Genomic DNA, 13,794 nt, shown 5'->3' on the forward strand with positions numbered 1-13,794 from the left:
ACTGACCAGAAGCTCAAGCTCCAGTTTATGAGCCCAACCCAACACTGTAAACTGATAGGGTTTAAAGTTTGCTGTTAACTGTCAATAAAAGCTTTCTACTAAAATGGTAATCAGAACGTCACGAGGTGAGTTTCTCTCTTCATCGACGTGTTTGCTGGAAAATTATCGGAAACAACCAGCATGCATCAAATTCATTTTTGTGAGAAAAAGTAGGAAAATGACTTGACAAGCAGCTGCTGTGTAGTAGCTCCTAATGAACAGAAGATCCCATTTCACTTTTTGGAGATTTCTTGGATGCCACCTGAAGCAAGCTACCCATGCTCTGACATGTAATGGGCAGGCTGTGTAGGTGTGTGTGTGTGTGTGTGTGTGTGTGTGTGTGTGGGTGTGCTGGATTCCCTGCCAGTGTGTCCCACTCACACTTGGCTCCTGCAGACTAATCGTAAATGGAGACGGCACTTGCTGTGTTGTCACTTGCTCTACATTAAGTGAGAGGCCTGGTCGGAATCCCAGCTCTTTCTTGGCAAGATCTACTCAATATGTGGCTTTGATTTTGGTATTATTAGATTAGCTATGACATTAAAACAACCACTGGAACACTATGAATACAACTTATAATAAACATTTTTAATACTGTGAATTAACTTGGGCAGAATTGCACTGATATACTGGTAATTAATACGTTTCATGTGCTAGTGCAGAGGTACAAAAACTCTTTCCATATACAGTAATACATAAAGCACAAGTAAGAAAATACATCAAAAAATCACCATGGTACAAAGTGATAAAACAATTGTTTTAAATTGTATTCAATGAATATATATTAATGTGTTGTATATACAGTTCAAGGAGCCTACACTAGCTTCGTCTGTGCATATTTACTGTATATATTAGCCCTGTTAATACATGTTGTCAGATATACATACAGATCCCATCAACACATTAACAGCTGACTGTATAAGCATGTGTTGTCTAAGGGTGTAGATGTGTAGGACATGTTGGCTGTGTGCCCGGCAGAGGTCTTTCCCAATTCTCTCTCTTCTTCTTCTCTATTATCTGTCTATTATCAGATTGAGAAGAGACTATTCCTTATTAATTTCTCCATATACTGTACATCTCATAAAACTAGCACTACTCCACTTTACTGATTGTTAAAGAGAATCAAACACTGCCCACATGCATTGTAATGTAATTTCCCAGCCTTGGAATCCAGGCTACACACTCACCGAGCCCTAATGATTAAAGGCTTCTGAGAAGTTAATAAACGACCACAGCATTTGATTACATTTCAAGTGGTATCCTATTACTGTTTAAATAAACTGATGATGGATGTATGCTTGAACATAACATGGATGAAGCTGATAATAGAAAGCATGAAGAATCACTTGAGCTTGATCACTTAGAGTGATACGAGCTGGGAGGAGCAGTTACCTCATATTGTTTCTGCTGCACTAAAGCACCTCTGAGAGTTGCTGGCACTGTGATTGGTCCAGATCAAATGGTTACTGGGGGTCAATTAAAATACCCCTTCCCCTCAAATACGTCCTGCATTAGTTGGTAATTTCACTGCTGTCAGCTTGTAGGAACCCCACTCAGCTGTTTTAGTCACTGCAATGTGATTTACTACGCCAGCCCGTCCTGAGTATTTCTGTATCCAATATGCAACACGATGGTGGGCAAGCTGTGGGGGTTTGAAAGGGCATCCTTAAAAAAGAAACGTGGGTGGTGGTGAGCAGTATGGATCCTACTGGTGCTCCTCCAAGTTCAGGTGAAGCTCTTCTTTGGACTTGTTGGCACAGTTACATTTAAATGTAAGGGATCCTGCAAATACACTGAATGAGATTTCAGTGTAATTCATATTTATCCTCAGTGCAGATAGATTTGTATTAGTTAATCTAATTTACCTTCAGTGCAAGCAAACGGTCTTGCTAAGGTTTCTACCCCAGCTGCTGGCCTGTGTGGGAGACATGGGTATTTATAGAAATCCTATCACATTTGCGTAGTTTAGTAGATAAAATGTCACTGGTGGCAGCCAAACCACTGGAATGTTTCAATTACGATGCTAAAAAGAAATGCAAGCTAGCATATGATGATGGTAGTGCAGTCATTCAAACATGAAACTGGACACAGTGGTTAACACACACATTAACAGTAGTGACGAAGCTCCTCTATAAGAGTCTGTGACCTTGGAAAAGGGTCAATGACCCCCACATACCGCACGTACTATGACTTGTGTGGCTGAAACTGACAAGTAAAATATAGTCACATATTCTGTCAGATGAGGAACTCACCTGCTTTCCTTGAGAAGGGATTGATCCCAGCAGAGGAGGGCTGGGATGGAAACATGCCAGGAGAGACCATGGCAGGTGGGGGAGGAGGACAGAAGCCGATAGTGGGTGGTGCCTCCTGAGAAAATGGCCAAAAATATCTGTCACCGCAAATCTGAAAACCTGATTACAACTACAGTAAAAGCACAGTATACATGTACTTAAATCTTACTGTCTGAGCTGAGCCTCCCGGCTCTGAGCTCTCCTGTTGAACATCCTTTGGTTTGGATTTAAACCAGCCACTAAACCATCCCGTCTTAGCGCTCTGCACACAACACAGAACAAAGTGAGGCTCAAGTCAAATGTCTTCAGTGTGGTTTAATAGGTGTGAATATGGCAAAGGATCCACTTACTTGTTTAGGAGGCTCAGTTGTCTGCTCAGGGGTCTCTAAACCCTGGGGTACACTTTGATGATTTTGTCCTTGATGACTGATGTCGACCTCCAGCATCTGACCCTCCATCTCCAATACAAACAACCAACACCCATATTAACGTATCTGGATACACTCTGTACATCTAAAAAGGGCTTTAAACCCACTATTTAGATTGAAATTCTTCATCTGTAAAAACTAAAATTTCATTGATGACTAAATCCTTTGTAAGACTGTAAGGACCAAATAATCGGTTGTTTAGATCTTTGTGCTCATTAATATAGAAAACTGCTACTTTTCCTCACCATCGCAGCTTCAGATGACGAGCCAGCCCCTGCAGGAACAGTGACATAAAAATATCACACACACAGTCCAGAGTAAATATCTGATTAGAGAAAGGAATGAATGCTCTCTAATATTACATTCTCACCCTCTGCTGCTGACGGCAGATTACTTGGAGGACAATGTGGCAAGGCAGTTCTGACTTCAGCACTATCTGTGCTATGATAACTGAAGTCTTGGCTCGTGGCTACTGTGGCTGCTGGGGGACTATAAACCACTGTTACTGGCATCGGAGGACTGGCATACGGCCTAGACAGAGCAACGGGGAGAGGACAGTGACATGACAGTGTCTGTTAGAACTGGATATCACATGTGCACAAAATGTTTTTGTTTTTTTTTTTGTTATCTGGCATGCTGCTGCACTTTTTGTACCAGTCCTGAGTTCCACTGGCGTTCGGTGATAAAACTGTCATTTGCTCAGCACTTCCTTCACTTTGATTCACAAGGTTTTCATGGTCATCAGCGTCTCTGTAATAAAGGAGTTCAGGTACTGGACTCTGGATGTCACATCTCAGGTCATCCAAGTCAGATCCTGTAGTGAAAAAAGTGAAGAAAAAGAGTAAGAGTATGAATGAGGACACTGCTCTCTAGTGGGTAACACGCCATGCTTACGTCATTCAAAGTATTACGGTGAAAATTATACCTGTGCTCACTTTGCTATCCTCATTGGCCACAGCTGCACGACCCTCAGATCCTGGCTGGTATGTCTCAGTAAGGTCACAAGTCCCCATCTGAGGAAAACCATGTGTACACAGTAATGTTGGGGAATGAAACTAACAGACCGCTTGGTGAAGTGCTTTCAGCTGAATGCCAACATGAGCATGCTAAGAGTCTGGAAATGTTCAGCAGGTACAACAAGTATCATGTCAACCATATATTAGTATGAGTACTTTAGCATGTGAGCACTTTAACATTAGTTGATTAACACTCACCACAAACTACAGCTGAGGTTGATGGTAATGTCATTCGTTTGCTTAATTTATGCACTGGTGAGAGTAAAGAAAGCAACTTTTCCAGGCATATTAAAATCACCTGCCAATTCTTCTTTCTGGTTCAATGATATCTGATAAAACCACATTTATGTCTCATGTCCTCCTCCACATTAGACATTTTTTTGTTACTGTAGCCGAACACTTTCATCCTGGACATACAAAAATTGTGTGTGATGAAACAAATGAGGTAGCTGATCACCTGTAACGCGTGGTGCCGGTCACGCAGCTGTTTCAGCCAGTCAGGTTCCCGCTCGGCTCCGCTAACACCCCCTTCGCTGAACTCACCCTCAGAGTGTCTCAGTCTGTCTGCCAGCTGCAGCAGAAAACATACAATATATCCCAGTAGACCATAAGTCATAGACATGTAAAACGCACTGATAAGAGAAATAATAAAATGTGCAATGCAATATAAGAATAAGTGTGTTTACCTTAATAACCTCTCCAGTGAGAACAACAAAGGGCTCCCTCTGTCTGAGGATTGCCTGTCCTACCACCTCACAGTAATGGAAGGCCTGAGATGGAAGCCCACAGTCCAGCAGGCGACTGGCATAAATGAACTTATAAACCTGACAGCAGCACAGCAATAATCAGGATACGGAAAAGTGCAATGAGAAATGTTAAATTGTTAGTAGAAGGCAGTAAGACGTCAAGTCAATAGTGTGTATGTGTGTGTGTGTGTGTGTGTGTGTGTGGGTTGGGAGGAGTTACCTGAAAAGATGGTATTGAGAAGTGTTTCCCACCGAGTGTCTGACAGTACTCATACAGCTCAGTGCACTGGATGGCGGAGTTTATGGCAAAGTACTGAAAAGGCTGCCTGAAGACAAGAGACGACGACACAGTACATCAAACATAGCTGGGATCATTTCCGCATTCATCAATATTATGATCTGACACCGATTAGGCTAATAAAGGAGCGCGCCCAGCTCACCTGTGGCTGCTGCCTACGAGCACCAGTCTCTCTGCCTTGTTTGTGAACACCCCAAAGGGAACACTGGCTGTCAGGTAGCACACATGGGCAGCATGTACGAGGCCTCTGGAGGCTGCACGGTAAACAGAAGAACAAAACAATCAGCTGGTACGTCTGTGAGGAAACAGCATTACAACCATCAGTCAGTCAAACAGCGTGCAGCGTGTCTATACCGAGCGTGTCTCCCATGGTGATGATGGCCTTCTGTTGGACAGCAGGATCTCCTGTCTCGTTGGAGAGCATGACAGCCAGATGGGGCCTCCAGTCTCCCCATTTTTCATTTCCACAGCACTGGGCACAGAACACCACTATCAAAACCCTTGCTGGTTAACAAGATACACACTGACGTGTAATTTAGAAACAAGTAAATGAAACTGCGACGATTGGGTTATTAGATGTTTTACTGTGGCTACGGCAGGAATTCTCCCAGACAGCAGCTGGAAGAGAGTCTGGAGGGGATCGCTGGCTGTTAGCTGGCCTGTAAACCTGCCAACAGAGTGGTCTGTGTTATTGCACATCTTAACCAAGGCTTTATGAGAAGCTAGCAGCAGAACTACTGTACTAAAACAGAAACCGTCACATAACAGAGAGTTTATCTGCTGCAACCATGTACAGAACTGATACAACAGCTCATATTCTGCCTCACTTGGCAATCACAAATTAAAATCCGCCTGCCGTTCTGTCTGCCCTTCCCCAGACATTCCCATACTGACACCCTGACATATGTTGCCGTGGGACATATAGTGCTGCTGTTAAAATAGTCTGTAAAAGTGGATCAGGTTACGCAGTAAATAGTTCAGAGAAACTGCTACTTAATACAAACATTCCCATGAATAAAGACAGAGCACTTACATCCCAGTGCCAATGGTCTCTGTCATGACCTGTCATAAAACTGTGCACTGCAAGGTAAAAAATAACTCTGAAGCCAACATGCAAGGTGGAAGTGGAAACATTCATAATCATAATAACATAAATGACATTGAGTGCCTGTATTTACTTTATGCATAACAGATTTTTCATGAAATATTTTATGAACATATCAAAGTGTTCTATCAGAATTTTACTGTCAATATTTCTGGACGTGGGGCTGTGCAAGCCACAGAACACGCTGGGTGGAGCACCTGTGTCCTGTCGTATTCCTTACCATGTGCTACACTAATATGAGAGTATATGAAGCTTTGCTGTTTAGTTCTGACTGGAGCCAAATACTACAGGAGTACGATCAGTTGATTACACTTTATCACTGAAATATCTTAACATCGTCAGCACGGGGAAATGTTGATTGGAGATTTAATATTTCATATGTGTAATACATTGTGATCATGGCAAGAATCTCCAGGCAGGTTTAACATAACATCAGCATGATAACACACTGACAATGGCATCAATAACAAGCTGATAAGCAGGTATAATATTTACCATGTTCACCATCTCAGTTTGATATAACAGCATGCTACAAACTACTAATTAGCATTAAGCTAAAGTATCACTTAGACTAATGGGAATACCATTGACTTTGCAGCAATATGATAAATATCATTGCCAACCCAAGCAACCAGCATAGAACTCACACTGCAGATATAAAGCAAACAACTACAACTAAGTGATAGAAATATTGTACATATAGGTTTGCAGCCATCATGTCTTCATGTCTTTCCTTTTGTCACCTGTTCAGCACAGTAGTGTAGGATCTGTTGTCCATTTTGCTGGCCAGAAAAAATGCATGTCCCCATAGGCCGCTGGTCATAGCTGACTCCAAGGCCTCCTGCAATCCACACGGGGAAACGGACCAGTACTCAGTTCACACAACACTATGACATCCATGTCAACTAGTAAAATGCAGTAGTTGTTCTGTCAGCTAGAGAGCTCAAATGTTATCCTGACAAGATCATGCCAGTCAGTTACATTAGTTAATACCACCCCTGGTGTGATAAAGCATCATGTTATGATATGGTGATTCATGTCCAAATGATCAACATAGTAATAATAATATAATAATAAACATCTGCAGCACTGATATGAATATAAACAGTATACTGATAGGTAGTAGAATAAGTAGAAACCTTCTTTCTTCCAGCCAGAAGCAGCTGGGTGTAACTCTGCAGGGCCTTTTGAGAGTTCTCGGAGCTGAAGCTGCTCCAGTTTCCTGTGAGGAGGTCGTCTCCTCTACGTGGTGGTGCTTCAGCAGGAGCCATGCTCTCACTGAAGTCAATGAGCGTAGGAGCATCTGACTCCCAGCTTCCATCTGCCTGTGAGCCCTGCATCAACAGCTCTGCCATATCTGAGCCAACTATTTGCTGAAAAACATTTAGACATTAAAAAAAGACATATGGCATAAGAACTGTTTTCATATATCATAATGTGATTTGAGAGCGGGTACTTACTGCATTCTGTCTGCAGAGCAGTATCAGCAGATTCCACAAGAGGGCAGCAGAGTTCTTATCATGCAGCGTATCGTCTCTCATGCAGGCGCCCGTCTTCTGGTGGGCGAATTCTATGGCATCTACTTTGTGCAGATCTTCCCTTTAAAAACATGATATCATGATTTCTGCAGCCTCAAAACATTTATCTAAATGGAGAAACTGGCAAAAAATCAGTACCTAGTTAGGGGCCCAGGAAAGTTTCTCATCTCCAACTGTTCCTGCGTCTCACTCAGAATAACCTGTGCAGACACACACATGAAAACCACTTATATAACAATATGAAACTCTAATAATGTCGTCTCTGCAGGTTTGTGTTGAACATACTTCCAGACTGTGGATCTCCAGCTTGCTCGTGTTCTCCTGTGTGGAAAGGCCTGGAGTGACCCGTATCAGCTGTCCTGCAGGTCCGAAGCTTACAACCGCATGAGGGATGGAGTACTTCAGAGGAGCTGGCATCTGATGCCCATGCTCTGAAAGAATAAGAAACCTTTAAATTATTGAAATCAATCAGTGAGAGGAGACTGCTTTAATGCTGCTTATACACTTACCTGCATTGTGTGTGTGACCAGGTTGGGGGGCAGGGTCACCGTGCTCAGCTCCATTAATGTACTGACTCAGTTCATAGCTGCTGGAAGATAAACCTGAGAGTTTGGAACTTTCTAATGTCCCCAGGTGATAAGAGGAAACCTCCTCGTTCTCTCTGGAGGGGTTATCCTCATAGTCAGTGAGGTATCGCTGTGAGTTGTCTCTCCCTTGGTCATACCTGGAAGAATTAAAGAAATAATGTCCGGTTTGGTATAGGGTCCATAGGGTCTGGTATCTCAGAGCTCGCTCCACCTGCTCCAGCTAGTGCAGAACTGCCTGACTAACAACTGGCAACATGAACAACACGACCTCCATGCTGGTCTGTTGGGTTTCACAGTGATTTTAATGTTCTTTTGCTGTTGGAGCTTCTAATTATTCCTCACATGTCTCTGATTTTACCATTGCACCCCTGTCATTGCTCATCTTCTGCTAGAGACTCATGAGAATTGAATTGTGTTATTCTGGTCTGTGTATTTATACATATAGCTCGTACAGTGTGTATATAGATACATGCAGTCTAGACAACAAGGGCTAGTTCGGCACCTTACTGATCACCTGAGATGCACTGACGAACAGTGTTTCATTCTTCAGGCCAATAAAGCTGATTCTGACTTTATCGGCTTGTTTTTATTGACTCATAACTCGTTTTTATCAAATCTATTTACCTCATACTCGCCAAGCTTGGAACCTACAGAACAGGGAGACAGATTTCAAAACCAAAGCAGGGGCCTGGGGCTCCTCATTTAGAAAAATACGGTCTTCAAACTAGTCTTCAAAGACATTGTTTCTTGAATTCTGGCTACTTTAAAACAAGCCAAATAGCAAGATAATGAGGAAGGAAAATAAAAGACATGACTTCTGCTCTCACAAAGCACAGCACCAGGAGCAGGTTGTGATGACAAAATGGTTGAAGCGTGTGACATTTTGTCATAAATCAGGAGAAAGTGGGAAGAATTCAAAGGATAGTGAAACACTGCAGCCTCATTGGAAAATCAGGAGAGTAAGCAAGGATGATCTACTTAGCAATGATGTCATCTGGAGTAGCAGGTTTACATACTACGTAGCATTAAGCAACCAGCAGTGGACTCTTGTGGCTCACCTGTACTCCTCAGTGTACGAGCTCCCTGAATGTTCCTGCTTGGATGCTCTTTCATGGTGACGCTCTGAACTCCAGGGACCCCACTGGCCAGCGTCTAAGTGGAGAGAGTATCATACTGACTTATTATGAGGGGTAGCACATCACTAATAATAGCACTATGGTCCAGCTGAGTGGTTTTTGTGTCAGCGTACCTTGTCGTCCATGCTGCCCTCTGTAGTAGTCATGGTTGTAGTAACCGTAGTCTCTGTAGTCCCATTGGCCATGGGGAGGGTAGTCATACCCATGTCTGTAAATAAAGGGCCTCTGGTTACTTCAGTGCATTTAATGAGTGTGTTCACCTGTTAATCCTGCCTTTCTGAAGCAAGACAGATGTGCAGAAACACTGAAGTACCATCACCAAACATCATTCATACAAAGCACATGTCCACAGACTGGGTGTATAACACACCTGGACTGGGGTCTCTGGTATTCTAGCTGACCGTAGCCATAGGGATACTGGTGAGAGCTGTAAGGATACTGCTCCGGTCTGGCAGCAGGACTGGAGAAGTGAGCACCATAGCGGGCCACAGGGTGAGCCCAGTGTCTGTCCCTCTCTCTGGGGTCCGATGTTGGGATGTAGCTGTGGTCCCTGTCCTGCTGAGAATAGTAGTCCTCTCTGTCTTTCGTTCTGTAGGAGTGACGGCTAGAGTCGGGCCTGGGGTGACCCCTGTGATCCATGGTGACCTCTACTCGCTCGATCTTAACACCTGAGCCTGATGATGAGAAAGAGGAGTTTGCATTTTCTAGGAACGGACAATCCGTAGAGAACAGGTCTGCTCAAGTTTTGTTTGGATACTTACAGCTCACACAGGCCAGATGCAGGCAAAGTACATCCACGACTGCCACATCATGTCCCAGGGAGCCCTCCACACGAGCTGATAACAAGTCAACACGATAACAGGAGGTTAAAGTTCACAAAACACAGTGAGCTATAGCACACAGCGAGCACTGTTCAGAAAGCGTGCAAATGAAAAGATTCAAATCTGAGCAAGGGATAGAGGCTACTTTAACAAATCACACCACTGCCTGCACAGTGTGTATCAATCAACCCTTCATCACTTCATCTGTGTTTGCATTGTGTTTCCCAGCCTGTGCATTCCCACTGAACTGAAAGTAAACAGTGGCACAGCAGTGGAGCACCACCCTGAGGAGTCTGACAGCTGCACAGGAGGAAACACGTCTATCGTCGAGACAGTTACCACACACACACACACACACACACACACACATAAGAAGAGTTATAATAAATCACTGACGGTCGCAGTTGTACCAGTCAGACTTAACTAACCGCGTCCACAGCTGAACTTCAAGTGTTGAGCGTTGCCACGTTGCCGGTAGAGAGGATGTAATCCAGCGGTGTTCACACTGGTCCCCGGTCAGTGTGAGAGAAGCTTCAGTGATCAGAGGGGAACGGAAACTGATTCACGGTCAGCGGGGAAAAGTGGAGCAGAGCGCCCGGTGCAGTACAGCGGTGAGACATCCTCCACCAGCAGGCGGCGCTGTTCCGCTCTGTACTGCTCCATACTGTGCACCGCTGATTAGACTGAAACAGATTATAACGATGAGGGTATGGTTGTTAGGTATCTCTACTGTGCTAGAGTACATGAGTTCACCACATCATCACGACATAGTGACTTTAATAAAACATAATACAGTACAATCACCAGCAGTGTGCCAAATAAGTGATATTATAATAATCTGATTTTAAAAAATATATAATATTCAATATTTGGTGTAAAGTGTTATGATAAGCTCCATCACTACCAGCTGCAACATTAAAGTGAAATACATAATAATGTATCAGTAATTATAATCCAATAAGGCAGATATGAATATAGATCCTGTTAAAATGAAACATCCTGCATAACGAGATAATGATTTAATACTTTTACTTGAGCAAATAACTTTAGTACTGTGAATATATATATATATATTAATGTATCCCAAACATATTTAAGAACCTGTTTTTTCTTCAGGCTGTTTGTTTGTGTGTTTCATCCTTTGTTATTGCAGCAGCAGCAGCATCGACTGGTTGCGTCGCTCCGGGATGAGTCGAGCTGCAGCTGTGACACCGAGGGGGGGATTCCTCACTCACCGACTGGGACACACAGGGTGCGGCCGCAGGGGGGCGCTGCCTGCACACACGCTCGCTGGGCAGCAGCATGTGACCGGTGGGAAAAGGGGGTTTTTATGCAAATCGTGTGAGAGCTGAGCGGCTGCTCTCACACAGCTGATCTCAGTGCAGAGAGAGCCGCTCAGCAGCCAGGACGTTCGTGTGAGGAGAGACCGAGTCGCTCGGATGTGCAATATGACTTTTGAGGAAACCAGTGGAGATAATTCTTCAGAAAGGTGAGCCTGTGTTTGTTTGTGCACGTCTCTGTCACGCAGCTTAATTAAACAGTTTCTTTGTATGAACCTTTTATTAACGTCAATTAGCGGACACGACACGACTTTGACTGTCACTTATCGGCATTAGGTCAAACACAACCTTTCTAGTAGGGGGATCGTAATGGACAAGCTGCTAGAAACCAGCTGGTTAACTAACTAGCTGCTGGCTGGTTAGCTAGCTAGCTAGTTAGCTGTCTCAGCTAACGCTCATTAGTAGAACTGCTACAACTTACACGTTGCATTGTGCGTCAGACATGCAACGTTACATCATTAAGGTTTTTGCCATTATAAGTAGTATTTATTGCACACATTTTGCACGAAACTGTGTATGAACTAAAGTTGTTGTTTTTTCTAATTGCTTTTTTAATAACTGTCAAATGTGTGTGTGTGTGTGTGTTCAGGATGGAATCGGTGGCTAAAGCGTTAGAGGAGGTCCTGAGCTCTGCATTGCCTCAGGGTTGCATCACTGTTGGAGTCTACGAGGCAGCAAAGTCACTCAATGCGTAAGTTCACACTAACCAAACCTCTTACTACTACTACTACTACTACTACCACTACTACTACTACTACTACTACTACTAGTAAATGTGCTTAGGACAAACGGGACGTAGCCACAGTTGCCTTTCCTCTTCTTTACCGCTCCTGTTCTTTTGTTTCAGGGACCCAGACAATGTGGTGTTGTGTCTGCTGGCCACAGACGACGAGGAGGAGGATGTGGCTCTGCAGATTCATTTCACCTTGATCCAGGCGTTCTGCTGCGAGAATGACATCAACATCCTGCGTGTGAGCAACATGAGGCGTCTGGCAGAAATCCTGGGTGGAGTGAAGCCTGGAGGGGAGCCCATGGACCTGCACTGCGTTCTCGTTACTGTAAGTGTCATTACTCACGTCTGTTTGCTATAAAGCTGCTTTGCATTGCTTACTTCCCTTCAGACAGTAAAGAGGGCTGTTTTGCCATCACTGTTGCAGCATCAGTTTCAGTAACGAGGCTACTGTCTTGTTAGTAATGTGGGTTGTGCAATCTGAATAATTTCACTGTGTTTGCACAGTCATAAATCAGCAGATGGTAAATGCTTTGTCTCTTCTTCTGCAGAACCCTCAGTCGTCACCGTGGAAAGACCCCGCGCTGAGCAAAGTGAACAGATTCTGCAGAGACTGTCGCTGTTTGGATCAGTGGGTGCCTGTAATCAACCTGCCCGACCGATGAAACTTGCTGGAATATTAATGTATTGTGTGCATTGGGGAAAAAGTAACTTCACAAGGCCTGTGTCAATGTCTGTGCTGGAATTCTTTGGAAACTGTCCCAGAAAGAGAGAGCGAGAGAGAGACGGGAGGGGCAGAAAAAAAAAAGAACACAAGGAAGAGAGACGAATTTACCAGGTCAGGGTGAACTTGTAGGCCAGGAAAGAGTGACTCAGCAGTCTTGGTTCCAGGATTTCCAACGTATGACTGCGCCTTTCTCTGCCGAGAAAGAAGTCTTTACAGGAAACTGAATCATGTGAGCAGTCAAGCACACATGGTAGGGAGCAGAAGCACGGGAGAGGAGAGGAGAGGAGCAGAGCAGGCAAATTGCCTCGGTTGCCAAGACTCCAAGAACTGGACCTCGCTGGAGTGGACCAGACGGAGGTCTTAGCTGAGAGAATCCTTCATTAATGTTTGACCAAATCCATGCATTTATTTAACAGCACATTAATTTAATTGTATTTAAGACTGGTCACTTTGTTAATTAATAAAAGGGAAAGTTTTCACACTTTATTGTTATTATTTTAAGGGCGATGCAATGTTTAGACTTGTCCTTTAACTGGTGTTTTATGTATTATTAATTTAACAGATTGTATTTATTGTGCATAGTTGCAATGGAATTTAGGTTGTATGAAATAAACAACCAGCAGTTCTCAATGTGGTTTTGCCTCAGTGATTTCCTGGTGTTACAGGTTTAGCATGTAGGAAATCGCACCGTGTCCTGTGACATGGTGCGTGCCTTGTGTGCTCATATGAAGCTCGGCATGTTGCCCCACAGGTTGCAATTTTTTCAGAGAGCAGGTTTAAGTATTTATTTTTTGCATGAATTGAATCAAAAGTCAAATAATGTTTTAGATTTACCTTTAGTAGTCTGTTAAAATGATTAGCACCTTATTTACAATTTAAAATAGCAATGTAATCCAGGGGAAATCTGCTGCAGGCATGAGATTTCCCGAAACCAGCTTTACCCCTGCATGGGAACTCTAGTAAAACTTGACCTTTTGCACAATTGGAAGATC

The 13,794-nt window shown here is 43.6% G+C and overlaps 2 protein-coding genes across 4 annotated transcripts; one reads left to right on the forward strand and one right to left on the reverse strand.

Moving 5' to 3' along the window:
- Positions 1-639: 639 nt before the first annotated feature.
- Positions 640-10,535, reverse strand: sec16b (SEC16 homolog B, endoplasmic reticulum export factor). 3 transcript variants are annotated; one of them, XM_026346096.1, is made up of 26 exons: positions 10,434-10,535; positions 9,946-10,020; positions 9,555-9,858; positions 9,298-9,392; positions 9,107-9,200; positions 7,971-8,185; positions 7,747-7,892; positions 7,600-7,661; positions 7,384-7,522; positions 7,063-7,296; positions 6,667-6,764; positions 5,404-5,485; positions 5,173-5,290; positions 4,961-5,072; positions 4,741-4,846; positions 4,461-4,598; positions 4,232-4,345; positions 3,684-3,771; positions 3,413-3,572; positions 3,129-3,289; positions 3,004-3,032; positions 2,681-2,788; positions 2,500-2,592; positions 2,292-2,406; positions 1,905-1,954; positions 640-1,821 (listed from the first exon to the last, which is right to left on the reverse strand). In XM_026346096.1, exons 3-25 carry the CDS (start codon positions 9,821-9,823, stop codon positions 1,938-1,940), a joined length of 2,793 nt encoding a protein of 930 aa, XP_026201881.1. In that variant the 5' UTR covers positions 9,824-9,858; positions 9,946-10,020; positions 10,434-10,535; the 3' UTR covers positions 640-1,821; positions 1,905-1,937. The 3 variants fall into 3 exon arrangements, with proteins under 3 accessions (XP_026201881.1, XP_026201882.1, XP_026201880.1); XM_026346097.1 differs by having other exon boundaries at positions 640-1,832; XM_026346095.1 differs by having other exon boundaries at positions 640-1,954.
- An 816-nt stretch (positions 10,536-11,351) lies between these two features.
- On the forward strand, positions 11,352-13,432 carry gadd45ab (growth arrest and DNA-damage-inducible, alpha, b). The gene is made up of 4 exons (XM_026346098.1): positions 11,352-11,494; positions 11,935-12,036; positions 12,193-12,403; positions 12,627-13,432. Exons 1-4 carry the CDS (start codon positions 11,445-11,447, stop codon positions 12,738-12,740), a joined length of 477 nt encoding a protein of 158 aa, XP_026201883.1. The 5' UTR covers positions 11,352-11,444; the 3' UTR covers positions 12,741-13,432.
- The last annotated feature ends 362 nt before the right edge of the window (positions 13,433-13,794 follow it).

Source organism: Anabas testudineus, chromosome 4, assembly GCF_900324465.2.
Source record: "Anabas testudineus chromosome 4, fAnaTes1.2, whole genome shotgun sequence".
In the NCBI taxonomy this organism is placed as follows: Eukaryota; Metazoa; Chordata; class Actinopteri; order Anabantiformes; family Anabantidae; genus Anabas; species Anabas testudineus.